The 19,558-nt window shown below is 40.0% G+C and overlaps 1 protein-coding gene across 6 annotated transcripts in view; it reads right to left on the bottom strand.

The window, feature by feature from the left end:
* Window positions 1-19,558, bottom strand: part of DNM3 (dynamin 3) — a 535,138-nt gene that overhangs the window by 140,754 nt on the left and 374,826 nt on the right. For all 6 annotated transcript variants that reach the window (XM_045982937.1, XM_045982938.1, XM_045982935.1 and 3 more), the window contains one exon: window positions 5,103-5,212. In XM_045982937.1, coding sequence (XP_045838893.1) covers window positions 5,103-5,212 — 110 coding nt within the window. The remainder of the gene's footprint in view (window positions 1-5,102; window positions 5,213-19,558) is intronic.

Raw genomic sequence — 19,558 nt, forward strand, 5'->3', positions numbered from 1 at the left:
TGAGGTACAAAGAGACATATATGTATAAGAGAGTTAAACACAGAAAAAAACAGGATAAAGTGGTTTAATATGTGTCTAATAGGTACTCTGGGAAAAGCGAAAAAGAACAGAGAAGAAAATCAAAGAAATAATAATACACAGTTTTTCATGCTTTATGAAAATTATATGTCCTCAGGTTTAAGAAACACAATGAATCCCAAGCAGGAGATATAAAGCAAAACACACATAAGCTCATCATATTGAAACTTCAGTATATCAAAGGCAAAAGAGGTATTGAAATCACCCAGTAAGAAAGTATAGATCAACTTTAAAAAAAAAGCAACAATTAGATGATTTCTTAAAAATTGAAGCCAGAATATAGGAGAATAATGACTTCAAAGTTATGAGATAAAAGAACCATCCATGTAATAATTTAATATCCAGCTGAAGTATTATTCAAAAATGAGAGCAAAATAAAAACATTTTCAGGAAAACAAACACCAGACTGGGAGTTATAACCAAGTAGCGCCCCCTAAGAGGATTTCTAAAAGGTGTACTTTAGTGTGGAGGAGACTGAACCAAAATCAAACACTGGGATCCAAGAGGAAGAATGAACAAAGAAATGACAATCATGCTCATAAATCTAAGCGAACATTGTCTATGTGAGCCAATTTGAAAACAGTGGTAAGAAGGTAAAATGGAACTCAAATACTGGAAACAACAATATGGAGATCAGGAGAGTCGGGGAGTTAAAGTGTTTCAAAGTCATTATGGAAAAAGAGTAGGGACACTAACTTCAAACTTTAAGTCAAAAATGAGTAGTTAAAAAGAATAAAAATGAGGTATATAACTTCTAAAAGAATAAAGTATATAACTACCAAAGTATGTAACGAGAAAAAAAATTAATTGGAATTTTTAAAAGTCAGGATAGAAGTGTGGAGGGCAGAAAACAAGTATAGAAAAGGCAGGATAAGAGAAAGACTAAAACAGGTGTTCAAATAAACTCAATAAATAAGTTCTAAAGATATAAATGGACTAAACTCACTAGCTAAAAGAAAAAGGACTCACATGGGATTAAAAACAAATAAATCCAGATGCATGCAGTAGAAGAAAAACACTTAATAAAAATACAAAATGGTTGGGGCACCTCAGTGGTTCAGCTGGTTGAGCACAGAACTCCTAGTTTTGACTCAGGTTGTGATCTTGGGGTCATGAAATCCAGGCCCATGTCGATCTCCGCATTCAGCGGGGAGTCTGCTTCAGATTCCCTCTCTCCTGCTGCACCTCCCACACATTCTCTCTCTCTCAGATAGTCTTTTTTTTTTTTTTTAAAGGTTGATAGCAAAAAAGGTAAAAAAGCCAAGGGAATATTAACTAAAAGAAAGGTATATAGTCCTATTAAGGGCAGACAAAATAAGTTTTAAGGCAAAGAACACTTAGAAGTAAAGAAGGTTGCCACAGAATTATAAATATATCTATCTCCAGGAAGATACAACAATTCTAAACTTGAAAAAAAATCTACTAACATAGATTGACCTCAAAATACATAAAGCAAATATCAATAATCAAGCTCAAAATCACAAAGTGAGGTTTTTAATACCCCCTGATGAAGTGAGATTCTTTATGGCTTTTATCTTCCTGCCAAAACCCCTCTCTGGAACATAATCTAAAACGTACCCTCTTTTTTATCTATTTTTTTTTTTTAATATACTAATAATATTTATTTTTATTTTTTTTTTCAGCGTAACAGTATTCATTCTTTTTGCACAACACCCAGTGCTCCATGCAAAACGTGCCCTCCCCATCACCCACCACCTGTTCCCCCAACCTCCCACCCCTGACCTTATTCACAATGTGTTTTAAGTGCATAGACCCGTGCCTCGCACATATGGCTGCCTAATATAAACTCACTGTTTGATTAATTAATATGAAAAAGATAGTATTACAGAAACTGAGTAATACATGGAATAAGGACAATCCAATGGACTCTCAGGGAGCCCCACTTCCAAATCAACACATTCTTCTCAAGCACACATGAATATTTAGAAAATTCACCTTGTCCAGACTATGTTCTTTGACCACAATACAATTAAGTTAGAAATCATCAACAACAAACCAAGAAAAGTCTATGCACCAAAAAATGCAAAACATGCTTCTAAATGACTCCTAGAAGAAATCATAATGAAGATCATAAAAACAGAAGATGAAGAAAACAGAACTTAATGATAAGAAATATTATATTTCAAGACTACCTAGAGGGAAATCTATTAATGTATATGCATATATAAGAAAAAGAAAGAACAAAAACTGATGAGCTACACATTTAAATTAAGAAGTTAGGGGAAAAGACCAACAAAACACACACACACACACACACACACACACACACACACACACAAAAACCAAGGAAGAAAATATTGAAGAAAAGATCAGAGATTAGTGAAATAGAAAAAAAAATACATGAAAAGGGATCAAAAAAGTCCAAAGTCTGGCAAGAAAAATTACGTTAAAAAAGATAGGGTTTAATATTAGAATTAAAAAGGAGTAAAATTTCAGATACAGCAGGAATTTGAAAAACAGGACATTAAGAAATACTTGATACAAATATACTTAAAAATGAATAGAGTGGACAATTTCCTAGAAAAATATAATTTACCCCAAATGACCCATGATAAAAATAGAAAACCTAAGAAACCTATAATTATTGGATACATTAAATCACTAGCTAAAAGTTTACTTCCCAAAACTGCCCACTAGGGCGAGCTGATTTTATGGGTGACTTCTACCAAATAATCAATTAACAGTTAATCCCTATCTTATACAAAGTATTCCAAAGAATAATAAGGACTTATTCCCACTTTAATTAAATAGCTTAGAAATATATGAAAACCAGGCAGGGTCAGCATTAAAAAAAAAAAAAAAAAAAGCACTTATGGGCCAATCTCACTTATAACCACAGATGCAAAAGTCTGAGGAAATTCTTAGCAAACGAGCCAGGAATGCATAATAAATAATACTGCATCATGACTTAGTTTAATCCCAGAAGATCAGTATGGTTTAACATCTGAAGGTCTATTAATCTATTTCACTACATGAACCGATTAAAGAAGAAAAATTATACAATTTCTGTAGGAACAGAAAAAGCTCTTGATAAAATTCAACATTTACTCATGATTAAAACAGAAACAGAAACCTTAGCAACGAGGAACACACGGGGTCTTCTTTACCTGATACCGGTTACCTATCAGAAAGTACTTAATTATAAAATTATGAAATAATTCTCCTTAAAATAAAAAACAAAACAAGGATGCCCATCATAGTCAACATTGTACTGGAGATCCTAACCAGTACGAAAATAATGGAAAATAATCCAGATTTCCAAGGAAAGACAATCGCAAAGAGGCCTATAGATGGGACATCCTTGTACTCACAGAGGTCTCTGCGAAGTGGCTGCAGAATTCACTACCTTCCAAGAACTCTAGGTTTCCAGAATACCTACCTACAGCTTAGAGGCCCAGAGTTATCTAATTTTGGTGTCTTTGCTCTCTTAAACACCCACAGTTATATTTCATCCAAAAAGATACTCTACCACTGTCTGAGTTTTTAAAATTTTGGACCAAGTTCTTTTATAACCTGAACTTTCCAGGTTGACCAAGAACTCAAACCAGCGTCTCCTGCAGTAGTCACACTTCCAGCTCTGCATCCAGGCAGGAAGGCTGAGCACGTCTGTGAAGACTCCTTTGGGACCTCCCAATTGCCCACTGCTTTGAGGAAGTCTGCAAACAGTGCTAAGTCTGGCCCTCGCTCGAGGACACACTACCGCTCTCTCCAGGAAACCTTTTCGTTCTTCGTCCTCCCAGGGTTTCTTTCATAAGCTATTCTCGAACAATACTAAGTCTTTAAAAACTCCCATCTCAGTGTTCGGTAGGGGAATTATATTTAATTTTCTTTCCCCTTGATTCTTTAAATGATTTGCTCTTGTGGTTTTTCTGAGTATTTCTGTATAATGAGTCACTCTGAGCAACTGACTGGGAATGTAGGAAGAAGGCTTCTTTTGCTATTTTAATTTACTGTGTGATTGACCCTGGGCTGGTCATTGAACCTAATCAAGGAAATTCATTCATTTCTAAATAAAGATAAAAGGCCTGAAGAGATGGGTTAAAATTAGACCCTGCCACCTAATGACTCAGTCTCTTCATAACTGACTCGCAGAAATTAATTAGCTTCTTCCTAGAACATTTCCATTTGGAAAAGATCTTGTTATCCTCGCCTCGTGGTAACCCTCTGACGTATCTCTATGCCATCTTCGGTCACCTCTCCATTGGTTTATGTACTTTTACCACTTGACTTCAGTAAGTAACCACGGCACTCCAGGACCGGCCCCAAACTGAGTTTGGTGGTGTAGGGGAGGGGCAGAAAAACAAACAAACACCAGCAGCAAAACCAGGTAAGAAACACAAGTGGAAGGAAAAGTGGACTTAGACCCGGAGGTCCTGGCTCAGTTCAAACTTCCTGTGTCCTAACTTCAGGATCTGATCTTCCTGTCGGTTAACCTCTCTGAGCCACAGTTCTCATTTACAAAATGGTCACCAGGCTACTCTATCTTTCAATCTCATGGGAAACTGATTAAAAAATGAGCATAAAGCCTTGGAAAACTGTGAAGTACTGTATGTTTGTATTCACATTAAGTGAATAATTCTATTTCCCAATGCAAAAGTGTCATCCTAATAGATACAAGAAGGTCTTAGGTCATACCCATCCACGCTGGGCAGATACTATTAAAAATTATAACAGTAATTTGTAAGTATGTACATAATAAATTCAGGACAAGGAAGACTTTAAAATAATAAAATGTACTTGAAGAATGAAAGCAGCATGATTTGGGCGCCTGCTGGAAGAACAGGGAATAGTTAATACTCGAAGATCCTTCTGATTCTATGTTTTCATCTTTTGAAACCATAACCTATGGTGAAAGCTAAACACACAAGCTAAATGAAAGGAAAACCATTGGGTTAACAAATTTCAAGGTGGCACCAAAGGAACTCTTGTAAGTATGATCTCTAGATCACACAGAAATTCAAGAGAAGAAGTATCTGAAGACAGAACCTGGGTCCTTTTCTTACCTTTGTTCTGTATTAAAAAGTGCAAAGATGTGCTTGCTAGACATAAAGCTCTTTTCCACATCTCGAACTTTCAGGTTGTCCAAAGGGAGCATATACTTCTTTTCTTTTTCCTGTTGAGAGAGAAAGAGAGGGAGAGAAATTGGCTTTAATGAAAGATCTTGAAGCCTGCCAATGGCAACACATCACCTGAGTTGGCCAACATTAGATTACAATATTTTGATACCATCATGCACTCTTTTGATAACAGCCACCAAGGGATAAAAGCTGTCTGAGAAAAGAGACTCGTGATTCTCAACACATGGGTCGGAAGGATGAGGGGAGGAAAAGTGTGGAGGAAGGAAGAAGGGCTCAGCGATAGAGAGAACACATGGTCCTCTCTCCTTTCTTCCCCATGTGGGTCCCCTTAGATGTTTTAAAATGTTAGCTTGATATTAAGAATTTAGCCATCTGTTAATATTTAACAAAAATGTTCTGGTCCTAATTCAATGAGAAACGCCAGATGGATTTCATTTCATAGTTTATTTGCAGCCTAAGCAGTTTTGATAGCCAGTGCTGGCAAGAGCCTGAAACACAGGACCCCAGTTAGAAACACCCCCTATAAACCAGGAGAAAGCACAGCAAAATACTTCCTTCCTTTGGGTCCAGAATAAAATGCGGGCTCCATAGCTCAGGGGTTAGAGCAATGGTCTTGTACAATAAAATGTGGGTCCAGAAGACAGTGATTCCACTGTTGAGCTCTTTGAGGAAAAAAAAAATCCATGAGAAATAGATTGATATTAACTAGAATAAATTCTCTTCTAAAATTAATAATTCTTTAGAAAGAAAATGGAAATGGGGGAGGGAGGTCTGCAAATGGGACTAAACTAGTCTTAGTGAAACATACTAGATGCCAAGGAATTATTAGAAACATTTACTATTAGGGCTTGGCTCAGGGACAATGTTATCATACATATAAATGCTTAATAATCAGTCTACTGGAGAGAATCAGACACTCAGCTTAAGAAACTTAGGCAATATCACTACCAGGAGCATTTTAGCACAATCCCTGTTCAACAACACCCTGTGTATGGTCCCAGCCTGTGTCTTTAGTGCTGGTCCTGAGAAAAAGCAGGCCTAGACTCCAGAGGAGGGAAGTACAGAGACTTAGTTAGCCATGACTTTGAATAAACTACTACTATGTATTTCCTGTCAAAAAAATGCATGCACTGTACAGACGTGTTTGACATAACCCTCTTTGTTCAGAGAGTGGAGCAGAACTCTTTGCATGTGTGTGTGTGTGTGTGTGTGTGTGTGTGTGTGTGTGTGTGCCCCAGCCAGCTTGTGGGGACCACAGAGAGTTACTGCCCAGAGAATCACTAGCTTTACCACTTCGTAGTCTTAAATTAATTAGAGAATAGTTGAGTAGAACACATCAGATTAGGGAGGCAGAGAGAGAGAGAGGGCTAAATCAGTTGAAAGAAGTTAGTTAGAGAACAAAATGGGTTGCCTGGCAGACAATGTCATCAAAGAAGCTCAAAAAAACATTAAAAAAAAATTAAATGGGAGCGAGAGAAGCCTAAAAATAAACATGAAAAAGCAAGGCACTGTAAGAAAGTTCCAGTATTTCTTGTGCAAAAATTAATAATATATTAGCAAACACAAAGATATTCTAAATTAAAAAATGCATACTTTAAGTTAATGAAGCATCATAGTTGAGTCTAACTTGTTTGGAACACTTGTCAGACTATTTTAGGACAGAATTTGAAGAGGAAAGATCACAGATTGAATGAAAAGCTATCCAATACATAATCAAATGAAAATGCTTGAAACCCAGGGAACATTTTTTTTTTTATTGGATGTTTTTCAATGCCCTAAATTTCAGCAGCTGGATTTTTTTAATGCACCATCCTATTCAAACCTTTTGAAATGATGGATTCGCTTTTTAATGGGAAATCTGCATTTCATTGTAAAGATGGAACACAATGTCCTTGGCGTGTTTTCTATAGAAGTGCGCTCCCTTTCAAACTGCGTTCTTTAGCATATAGTGAAGACCCAAATCCAGCGAGTTTATGTCAGACATTAAATGCTGGAGAAATACACACATATGCGGACGGGGGAACATGAAAAATGTGGTTTCATTTCCAAAGTATTAAGTGTCATTTATCCAAGGTTTTTGAGGACAAATTGCTAAATCATTTCATAATCAAGAGTTTTGAGACTGAGAAAGGGAGAAGAAAAAGAAGATTCAGACTGACTTGTTTAATTAAAGTTGTAAGTCAAGTGGAGAATTAGAGCAATGAAGCAATCTATCATGGATATTTCTAAAATTCTTGGTGCTTTGGGGAAAGAATGATATTCTGTTAGAAGAACATCTTGAATATGAAGTAGCTAAAATAAACAAAATGAAGAGAGGAGGAGAAAGGATAAATAATCATAATTTCCAAAATACAGTGAATGTTAGCACCAGCCTAATTGAAACATTTGCTACATAATATTTGTTAGTTCTATGAAACTGGCCAATAATACCCTGTCCAATATGGTAACCACCAGCCACTGTCACTACTGAGCACTTGAAGTGTAGCTCGTTAAACCGGGATGTGCCCTAAGTATTAAATACACACCAGATTTCAAAGACTTAGTGTGAGAAAAAGAATGTACATGATCTCATTGATATTTTTATACTGATCAAATGTAAAAATGGTCATATTTAGAACATATTAGGGCAAATAAAATATTATTAAATGCAATTTCATCTATTTTTAGCGTTTCATAACAGAACTGACTGAACATTAAAATGACATTATATGGCTCACATTAATTTTCTATTGACAGAGTTGGGACACATAGCCTCTCTTCCATCCAATTTTCTTATTTACTTACTACCTATTTGTTTGTTTGTTTATTTATAACGTAGCTCTATGCCTAATGCAGAGCTTGAACTCATGGTTCCCAAGATTTTAAAAAATCACATGGTCTACTGACTGAGCCAGCCAGGTGCCTCTCCATCATTTTTTCTCTTCTGACCTCCCTGTTTCTGCCATTAGGTGTGTTTTGCATTCTCCCAGTCACCCAGTGTGAAACCTCACTATCACTTCGAAGGTATTGTTTTCCTTCACACCCTTTATTCCATCAAGACTATGGTGCATTCTGGTGGAAACATTAGTCAGAGCTCCCATTGTCTGACATTCCCACCACATTAGTCCAGGCCTCTGGCATCTCACGTAGCTACAAATGGCCTCCTAGCTCATCTTTTTGCTTTCTAATTCCTTGAACATCACCAAAGGGGAAAATTTCTAAAACTACTCTATCAAATCCATGACAGTCCTTCCAAATTTCCATAGCTCTCCATTATTTGTGGAAGAAAACCCATGAAATTCCTTAATGTGACGTCAGTCACTTCTGTCCCATGAAACACCTACAAATTAGCCCAATGCTGGTTGGTCAGTATCTTTGCCTCTTTCCTAAAAAGTCTCCATTTCAACCAAATACAACTTTTCCCATCTTGAGATACCCTTACAGTCAAGTTCAAGTTTTACCTTCTGTGCAAAAAATGTTCCAAGTTTATGAATCTATCCATGTCTTTGTCACACCCCATCTCTCTCTCCTTTCAATTCATACAATAGGTATTGTTCATTCCATTCATTTTGAATTACATGTTCCATGAGGCATCCTCACCTTATAAATGCATGACACTATGCAATTTGTATGAAGGTTGTTCATCTGGAATTCAGAATGTTCAGTCAATTCTGTTGTTCGGGTAGGTTACATTTGCAAAGAAAAATAAAAAGTAGAAAATGTTTTTGTAACATTTATAAATAAATAAGATATAATTTGATATTTTATTTTTTAAATTTAATTTGTTTTTTTCAGTGTTCCAAAATTCACTGTTTATGCACCACACCCAGTGCTCCATGCAAGACGTAGACATTTTGGAGGAAGCACTTGTAAAGAAACTTCTGCATATTTTCAAAAGCTTTAGAAGCTGATGTCACTAATTCAACATCTTTTTTTTTTTTTCATTTTTAAACATGATACCTTTCTTCTCCTCAATACAACACAGTTACTAGCACTTTCTGTAGGGGAGGCATGCAAGGGTTCTTCGGTCCAAGAGAAAGGGGACACGAGAGAGTTTGTGTTCTTTCCTTCCAGGGACTTGACAAGTATTAGAAGAAAGAGGGGAAATAAGATAGGCCCCCCAAAGGATCCATTAAATGTGTGAAAGGGTATTGTCTGAAGGAAGTACCTGAACTCTGAGTAGCAAAAGGCAGATGAACCAAGGTAGAGGGAGGTGGTAATTATATGCTACGATGCGTTCAGTGATCTTGTAAGCAAACAAAAGGATCGATGAACGACAGATATGAGGTCCACAAGTGACCAATGATGGTTTCAAGCTGGTAGGGCACCAGCAGCAGAACTTGGGTGCAGGAAGGAGCTACAGTGGGTATGAAGAGAGGTTGCGTATGTGGACAGGAACAGCTCCTGCAGATGCAAAGGACTGGAAAGTCTTTACATACCTGGTGATTTAGGGAGTTTCAAACTTGGGGAATGTTTGCGTGTCCTTGGTTTGGTGACTACCTTGAATCTGATTTGTATATACATTTTCTCACCAACAAGGCAGCAAAATATTCAAGGTTGAAACAAGTTCTTCATTTCTATATAGTATAATGCCTAGCATAGTGTGGGTCATTGAAATTTATATACCATATTATAAATATTTGTTGAATTAATTTGAAAATGATAACCAAAGCCAAATATTGAGTAAGATATTTGATAGTCACATACATTTGAGAATCAAATAAAAACTCTGTAGGAAAGGAAAAAAAACCTCTAAAAGATGCTTAACGGATTGGCACAGCTTTTGATCATGAAATCTTTACAATGTTTAGATTGACTGTCATGGATATTTCTCTCTGCTTCTGTTTCTATGGCTTCCACTTGCTAGGAATGTCTTCTTCCCTCCAAGAAGGCACATGCTAATGGCCTTGACATTTATGTCAAGTACCACCTACCCCATAAGGGGTTTTGATTACAGCATGTCATATATGTCTTTTTTTTTTCCCAGAAGACTTTTATTTATTTATTTATTTTAGAGAGAGAGTGTCCTAGCAGGAGCCACAGAGGGATAAAAAGAGAGAATCTGAAGCCGACTCTGCCCTGAGCAGGGAGCCCAACGCAGAGGCTCAATCCCATGACCATGGGATCACAACCTGAGCTGAAACCAAGATTTAGACACTCAACTAACTGTACCTCCCGGGCGCACCATACAGATCTCTTTTATGTGCTCTCACATTTCCCGTGGTCTTTGTCCTAGGCTACATAGGGTGGTATTTCTTATTTATGCTCAGCTTGCCTCTTCAAATGAATTGGAAGCTCTTTGAGGGCAAGATGTATGTTAGAATTCTTCTGTGTTCAAATGTAACCGGTACATGTACAGACGTACATGTTCAGAAACTGTTTAATACAAATTCGACTGTAAATGATGCAGCAGAAATAGAATTCCAACAGAAATAAAATCCCAACATGATGGAATTTTACCACTATGACATACTTACTCCATTTTACTACTGTGTCTACCTATCTCTTCTTATTTCCATAGAAATAATGAGTATGTCTATACTACTATGTTAAAAATTAAACAGGAGTGATATAAAATCTTATTTTAATGCTTGAAAGACTGATTCTGAATGAATTTACAGCTTTCTGATAGTATACTATTAGGTGGAATTTTACTAACCGAGCCATATACTTGATTTTATTAATACAAACCTCACAGCTTAAACACATGCCTGCACAGTAATATTTCAATATACATCAAAGCAATACAAAAACCTAAACCAGGAAATACATTGTTCTGAAGAGGTAAGAATAGATGTAAATTTAAAAACAAAACAGGAGAGCATAAGAAATTAGAAAAAATGAAGAAAAATGTGTGAAAAAGTCAACAGTGGCACCAAATATATTTTTGAAATACATAACAATGGCACCAAATTTATTTCATAACACTGTGATACTATTTATCAGGCTAAAAAATAAGCAGAATGGAATGAGGCTTCATGACAGGTTAGCAGAATATTCCCTGCTGCTGAGACTAGCCGAATTTCCCTAGAGCAAAGACTCCCAGTTGTGATCACTCCTTCTCATACTCACATGATGATACCCATGCTTATTCTCCATAACTGCGTTTGTCATACTGTCTCCTTCTAATTTGTTAAATGTCTCTTTTCCCATGGAGAAACTGACCTGTCTGTCCTCTCAGTGCCACGCCACCCTGCTAGCAATGAACGGAACGTTCCTATGACCAAGCAGACGGCAGCGCGTGTAAGCCACACGGACGGCACCATCGCACCAGCCAAAGGAGGACACAGACTGCACCACCAAGAACCTGCTCCAAAAAGAGGGCAGTAGCCCACAGATGAGTCCAAGTTGAAAATTAATCCCCCTCATCCAGGGACTGTAAATGTTCTTGCAGAATCCTGGAAACTCATGAGATACCATGGGACACTCTGATTATTATAATTTGCTTGTTGCTCAAGAGATAATAATGCTGATCAATATTTTTCCTGAGAAAGTTTTCTTTTTTCCTTGATACACTGTGGCCAGAATGTTTGCGAACAGGGAAACTAGAGACATTATTCTGGGTTTGGGGGTAGGTACTTCGGTCAGGAAAAGTGTGATGCTCCCATAAATTAATGCTAGCCTTCCATCCTTTGAGGAACTGCCACAAGAGTTACGCCAGCATACACTTTCCTCACGCTCCTCAGCCCCCTCCATTCTCCAAAACGACCCTGTCCTGACATTCGGAGTGAATCCAAATTCCTTGACATACCCACTGTGCCAACCACAGGACTCCTACTTTCCAGGAAAGTCGACACGTTTTTACTTTCCACACAGAACACATTTAACCGTGTCTTCTTGTCTTTGTCTAAACTATTTTTTTCCACCAGAAATACCACTGCCTATTCGCTACTCTGCTTCTCTTCAACTCAGAGCTCCTGCAAACCATGACTCCATCTGGTTCAGACTTAATGCACATTTTTTTTTCTTAAAGTATCACAGGTCTCATTTTTCTGTCTTCTTTTCTGTCTCCATAACACTTGCAGCCTTCTTATTTTTATGTTGGAGGATGTTCTTAAAAAAAATTCTGACACTGAAACTCATTACATTGGGAAGATTAAAAAGTGAGGCTCCCCTGATTGAGGCAGGAGCGAGACAACGAGAAAACCTGCCCATAGACTCATCCATTTGCTCAGATGTGGCCTCTAAGAAATGCAGCTGGAACACCAAAGGGCTCTGGTACAAAGGCCTGGATTTCCAGATCCTTCTCCGGAGTCTGGTCCACCTGCCAGCCTCGTTCTCTGGTGTTCCTGTGGTGCCCAGGCTCTGCCCTCCTCTGGCCTGCCTGGAACCTGATGGGCCTTGCTCTCTAGGTCTCCTACACCGAGCAGCTCCATCCAGCTCCCCGCGATTTCTAACGGAGCACACCGGTATCTCCCGATCCACAGATGGGATTCTGGCTCAAACCAGCCTTGTCCCCCCATCTGCCTGACTGGGCACTCTGGTGCCACCTCTGCCAGTCCAGAATGTCTCTCACCCCAGTTCGATACCTTGACAGAATTTCTGCGCTTGGTTTATTCTCCCTCTTATCTCAAAGTGGCTGAGGGTTTCACCAAAGTGTGTGTATGCCCTGCCTTTTCAACCACGAGGTCCGCTCCTAGGGAAAGAACAGACCGCTGCTGTTATTACCATTGTTGTGTCGTAATGGTTCTGCGTGTCTTGCTTCTCTGCTACTGTGTAACTATGTCCTGACTCCCCGACCAAGGCAGAAACTCTTGGAGGGAAGCAACTGTTTCCTTCTTAGCTGTAACTGCATAGTTGACACTCATCAAACACGTGCTGGGTGAGCACATGATCGAGTCCCCGCATGGGCCGGCTTAGTGCTTCGCTTAGATTAAGGACTCAGAGATGATGAGTGACTTAGAAAATAATCAAAATATCAAAGAAAAGAGAAAGGCCATAAAAATATTGAGAATACCAGAATACTAGAGACACATGCTGTTGAAAACTAAAATCTGGTGTTTATTGCTATTAAGAAGTTATAACTACAGAGATGCACAAGGATGAAACTCGTAATACAAACTGCCCATCTTTTCATTTTAGCTTAATTCCTTGCTTTAATCAGAATTACATCTTGAGTAGTAAACAGCATCTGTGAGCCAGGAGGCTGCTAGTGAAAAGTACTTCTTTATGTTTTTCATCTTGGGCACTGAAGAACCTGCCCTTGTGTAGTCTTGCTGGGCTGTCGTAGTAGGTCCAACAGAACTCCGTGGCTTATATGCCATTGGCTTCCTGTCTGCCCCCTCTGCACGCACTCAGATCCTTCAATGGAGCTACCGGCTGGCACATCCCCACTGGGTAAGGGGGAGACAGCAGCGCTTGCCATTACCCAACTCGAGACCTTATTCTTTTCCTGGCTCCTTCCCTCTCTTCATAGTCCGGTTCAATGTCCACCTCCTCCAGGAAGCCTGCCTGGCCGTAAGAGCCCACTGGAGGGCTCCCTCCTCCATTCTCTTTGCATTCTTGGCCGGTACCACTTCTTTTGTTTCTTGGCTTGGCGCTTAGTATATGCTGTATTTCCAGGGACCTCTAATACCCTCAAAATGTGGGCTCTCCTCTCCTCCCCAAAAAAGGATCTTTGTAATTTTAAAGTGAGAAAATTAAAGACTTGATTCTCAAATTTCTATATTCAATCTCTATATTAACTCTTGTATTTAAAGAAATATTCATGAATATTTATACACACAAGATTGAAAATGTCCAAGACTGAAATGATAAGCATACTAAAGAATAAATTCAAAGGACTTACGGCTAAGCAAGCCAGACTGGCCACATCTCTTCTCCCTCCCCAAACCCATTATGATGATAGTAAAAGAATAAAAAGCTATTGACCCACAAGGGTAAAGAAAACGGGAGGGGAGGAAACAGTAGAAGCAGAAAGGAGTTATTCCCCCAAATTCCTACAGGGGGAGAGAATGGAGGAGAAGCCACCCCAGCGGGGCCCTGCCCTGGTCCTTGGAGGCACCTGATACCCTATGTGAGGGGACGGTTGTGGGGCTGAGACAGCAAGATCGGATACACAGAAACACACAGAACTAATGACACAGGGTTAGCTCCTCAGTACACAGCAGCACATTCCTACCCTAGAAGGAGAGCGGAGGCTTTTTCTCTAGAGAGAGAATTACACTAGAGAAGTTTTGGGACCAGAGATACCAGGCAGGGTGAACAGCAAAAGTGGAATTAAAAACTGGAGAACTTAGTGAAAGTCTTCAGGTTGAAATGTCCCTCCTTCCCTTTCCCTGCCCTACCCCCAAAGTACCAGCAGCCAGATGGGTTTCTCTGCCTCCAGCAAGCAAGACTGTCAGACTGTCTTCTCAGGGGAGCTAAGGAGTCTCAGAGAAAATGCTCCATATTCTAACATTTCAATGAAAAGTGTCACTTGCTATACCTGATCACCTTATAGAGAGATCCTATATTCTGCAAGCCTCACCCATGCAGAGTTTCCACAGAATCCTAGTAGATTAGACGCATCACAAGTGGACTCCGAGGATGGGTTATGTCAATGCCCCTTCCAAACTCCTTGTAAAGTTTGAGCTCAATTCAAAACTCTCCCTTCCCAACCTTGCTCTCGTGGCTGGGGCTCCAGATAGAGTTCCAGCCAATCCGGTATATTCCTATCCGTGCCGGGCTTGGACTCGGAAGGGAGTCACGCCGGGGAGTTACAGAGTGTGCGGCACCTGCTTCGTTGGCTCTCACCGCGGCAGAGGTGGGATGGCTCTGGATCCAGAGGCTGTAATGGGCTGGGGGCTTCCCGACTATGCGGCATCCCATGGGGTAGGGGCAGCAGCTCCCCAGCAATCCCAGCTCCGAACTCCAGTTTGGAGAACCAGTCCGGGAAAGTCAGCCCGATTTTGCCCTCCCAATGGTTCTTTGAGAACTTATCTCCCTTAATAAATATTTTTCTACCGAAAACCGCCAGAGTAGATGCTGTGGTTGGACCATTAAGACTCTGAACATCCAGTATATCTGTACCTGGTCATTATATACAATTGTGTTTTAGAAAAAAATGAATCGTCAGTATAACACAACAGCATTTCCCAACAATACATGATTTTTAAAAATGAACTGATTATTAGCATGTGAGGGGGGGTAGTTGGAAGGAGATGGTTTACACAGTTATGAATTTCCAGGACTTTTCACTCAAAGAGTCTTTAACCAGGAAAAAATTCTATACGTGAGAAATGTTAAAAGGGTAAGTAAAAAGGGTAGAATTTGAGCAGCTCTGCAAGAAACAAAATAGGGCAGCAGATGTGACTCGAACAAGGAATTCTAGTGTCATACACGTTCTTAGACCATAAAAAGTTACCTCCGCAATAGCCGTGTACTTCATGGGTTAAATTTTTTTCTACTAAGCAAAGCAAAGTACAGGGACTTAGTTTGTGTTTTATACTTTTTCAGTTACTAGGAAGGAAAAAATTTACTCAGCACGGCAAAACATACTGTAAGCACTTTAAAATGAGCGTATTTCAAATGCTTAATGGTCTCATTTCTTCATTTCTCTCTGTTCCAAGGCAACACAACTTACATTTTTAAAAAGAGAACCTTTCAAGTTTGGAATCCTGACTGGTTTACTTGAAAAGGTGTGTGATAGGATACAGATTTCTGGTAGTAATATCCCTCAACTCTGACTTCAGTGGCTACAAGTTAAATTACAAAGTGAGTTTAAGAGACTCCACAAACTCTGAAATTATGCTTACTTTGTAACAGCTTTCAAGAGCATATTAATCATACAAAATTCTACATGGATAGCCCTTTGAGGATACTTGAGTTAAATAAAAAGCATTACTTTGGCTAAGTATACCATACATTCGTACAAGTTCAACTCAATAAAAGTACCTTGTTTACAAACGCAGCATAATTTTTACCTCTCTGAGAAAATGGGGGTCAGGAAGGCATGTACAAATAAAATCCTCTGACAATTACCAGAACTTAGTAGACGAATGGTTTAAATTTTACCCCCATCATTTGTCACCAAGCTACAAGAGAAATCCAAAACTTAATTTTCCCCCTCTCCCCTACCATTTCAACAAAGAAACCCTCAAAAAGAGGCGGCACTGTGGAGAAAAGCAACAGGACTGAGCGTTGGCCCCTTCAGTGAGCTTCAGCACAGGCCCCACCACTGACATGAACATGATTCCGCAGGGCTCTTGTTGAGAAGGAAACAGTGCATTTGCAAAGGAGAGCTGGGTACCCTGCCCTCCGTAGCCCTTCTCCCTGCGTTCCAGGGAATGTGGACTCTAGACAGATCAGGGAAAAGGGGGCCCTTCCATGCACCTCTGCGTTGCAGCCCTGGCCTCGGACATTTGGCTGAATTGCTCCACGCGCAGCTGGCGGTCCGCTTACCACCGCTGGCTCACACACATGTGCACACAGAAACAGGGTTTGGACAAGGGAAGAAGAACTGGAGTAGTCCTTCTCCATCAATCCCCATCACGCGTGCTGCCTGCTCTCTGAGGAAAGGGCGAAAAAGACGAAAAGAACCTGGGGAAGGAGAAAGGAGAAGGCGGAGGAAGACAGAAAGGATGAGTAAAGTGACCGATATATAAGGACCGATCTACTAGAGCTGCCCAGGCTGAAAGTGCTCTCTGCTTTCTCTTCCTGCTCAGCGGCCCTCTGCCCGTCCCCTAGAGACAGAGACCACCAGGAGAAACTCGCAGCAGAGGCGGAATGGTGAGGGGAAAGGACACCTAGTTCGGGGGTTAAGACACGGCCTCCCACAGGAGCTCTGACACTGCGACGTGAACCCAGCTGAGCTACTCTATTTCTCTGGGCCTCATCTCTGTAAGAGGTGAAAATCCATGCCTCGTGGGAGGTACGTGGATTAAAAGCAATTATGTGCATAACATAGTAAATGAGAGGGCGGTCCATTCAGGGACTCCTGATAGTGTTTTTTTTTACTTTTCCTCGGGGAAAACCTTTTTTCACCATCCAGGTCCTACCCATAACCACAGTAAGGAGTTCTCTCTGCAACATAGTGGGAACAGTCCGCTCTTACACTTGTAAACTACAGAACTGGGAGGGGGAAATCAGAAGTTAACGACCTGCGCACCAGATAAACACATATTAAACATGAACAATATCAGGCCAGGAGGGTGGCAAGCAATGAAACAATATAAACAACTTTAAACTGTGGTTTCCTATTCAAGAGAAACTTGTAAGAAATCCAGAATTGTGGAACTGTGTGGATAGCCATGGAAAGAGAGAGGAGACAGGACTATAGGCTAAGAGGTATTATATTATATTATATGAATCCCCCTCCTTCGTTGCCACAGCGGACCGCACAGAAGACATCAAGAAAAGTCTTTGAGGGGAGATGCAAGTTTTCAAAGAAATATACAAATGAAAATTCCATAATTAAAGAATCATCTACTTTTTGTTACAGATATGTTTTTACACTTTTTAAAAAATAAGCAAGAGTTTCAAGACTGGCTAAAAAAAACCTAAAAGGCAGGGAAGGTTTGTTTTCTTTCTCCAAACCTGTTCCACCCGGGCAGTTTCGCTTTTCTGCCGGCTCCAAACCAAGACGGCCTTGAGCTGGCGGCTTTTGCTGCTGCCTAGTTTGTGAGTTTCTCCCTCTGCAGCATCCAAGGAAAGCTCCCGCTCTCACTCCATTGGTCTTGTATTACCAACTGGATTTTAAAAACCAAGAATTGGGGACTCTGTTTACCTCTTCGGATCCCCGATACTAGTGGGCACTTAATATGTGATGATTTAGGATACCAAATTCACCTATGTTATGTTCATTCCACTAGGCTTTATTTCATGCAAAATTACATTTATAATAAACTGTCGGCAAGAGAATCAATTGCTGTTATTCTCCTCAGATGCAAGAAAACTTGCATCTCCCCTCAAAATATACTTGCATTGAAATCAGCTCCTTCGACCCTTCTGCCTGAATTGACAGAGGCATCCTAGTGCTTTCGCAGATGGGGAGGGGTGAGATCCTCAGGATGTCGTAAATCATCCAGTAGTTAGCGGTCTAGTCCAAGGCTGGACTTGAAAACTCTCACTGCTTCTCCAAGTCTTCAAGCTCTAAGTTTAGGGTGGTGCTTCTCCAGATGGCGCTCCCTTATCCCCAGAGTTTCTGAGGTCTTGTGAGAATTCAAAAGAAATTTTGTGGGGCACCTGGGTGGCTCAGTAGGTTAAAACCTCTGCCTTCGGCTCAGGTCATGGTCCCAGGGTCCTGGGATCGAGCCCCATATCAGGCTCTCTGCTCTACAGGAAGCCTGCTTCCTCCTCTCTCTCTGCCTATCTCCTCTGCCTACTTGTAATCTCTGTCTGTCAAATAAATAAATAAAAATCTTTAAAAAAGAAATTTTGTGTTGGTACTTAATAAAATTAGTATAAGGGATTTTCTGAATTGTCTAGGGAACCAATTTACAAGTAAGCACCAACAGTCAATTTTAGTGCCCGTGTTTGTGTTTGCACTGAGCAGTAGTACTCTGTTCACAGCGTACTGATAAAGAAAAGAGCAGAGACATCCATGCATCAGTTACGGACTTTCCTCCAACGACATCACAGAGATCTCATCCCTATAGGATGGAAGTGGCAGGAGGGTGGTGAGGTCATACAGCACAGGTCAGTCCGATGTGCCAATCTCAAAAGACCCTGTGCCTGGAAGCCAGAATATATTCCTGCTGACTAGCTAATTACGTTTCCTAAAAGGACATCATCTCTCACATTAATGTTGCTTATCAGGGGAAGTTCCTTGGTAACACGAATTTGTTTGAGTTTGACATGATTTTTTTTTTTTTATGTAGAATGACAAGTATGGCGTGCTTCTGTATTTGTAGATGTTACCTACATTTTCTGTTACGTATCTAAGTAACGTTATGAATTCACACAGGTATGCCTATGCTCACAGTGGACGAGGATCCTTTTCCTTTAAAAGCTGTTTGCATATTATCCAAGATTGAAAAACACTGATTTACGAAAAGTATATTTGCAGTTCTCTTGAAAGAGCTGACGTCGTCAAAATGGGTACAAACAAATGACTTCGACTTACAAATGATCTGGAGCAGAGCTTAGAAACCGCTTCGATTTCTAATTGCCCTCAACAAGACCAGGAGAAAAAATGCAGGTCTGGCCCTCAGAAGCCAGGAGGCCCAGCCATGGCTGGAGCATATGCTGAGGGTCCTTGGGGGGGACTGTTTTCCTGCTCTGTGCTTCAGTTTCAACACATGTAAAGCAGGGATAAGAATAGCCAAACCCAATCCTTCAACTGAAAAATGAAAACAAATAAACTTAACTGTAGGGGAATAAAGAGGCAATAGATGCAAAAACAGTTTCATCTTTTGAGAAAAAGGAGGTACTGTTTAAGGGAGGAACTCTTGAAAGTATCCCAACAATGTGTGTCTAATTCA

Source organism: Meles meles, chromosome 17 (genome assembly GCF_922984935.1).
Source record: "Meles meles chromosome 17, mMelMel3.1 paternal haplotype, whole genome shotgun sequence".
Lineage (NCBI taxonomy): Eukaryota > Metazoa > Chordata > Mammalia > Carnivora > Mustelidae > Meles > Meles meles.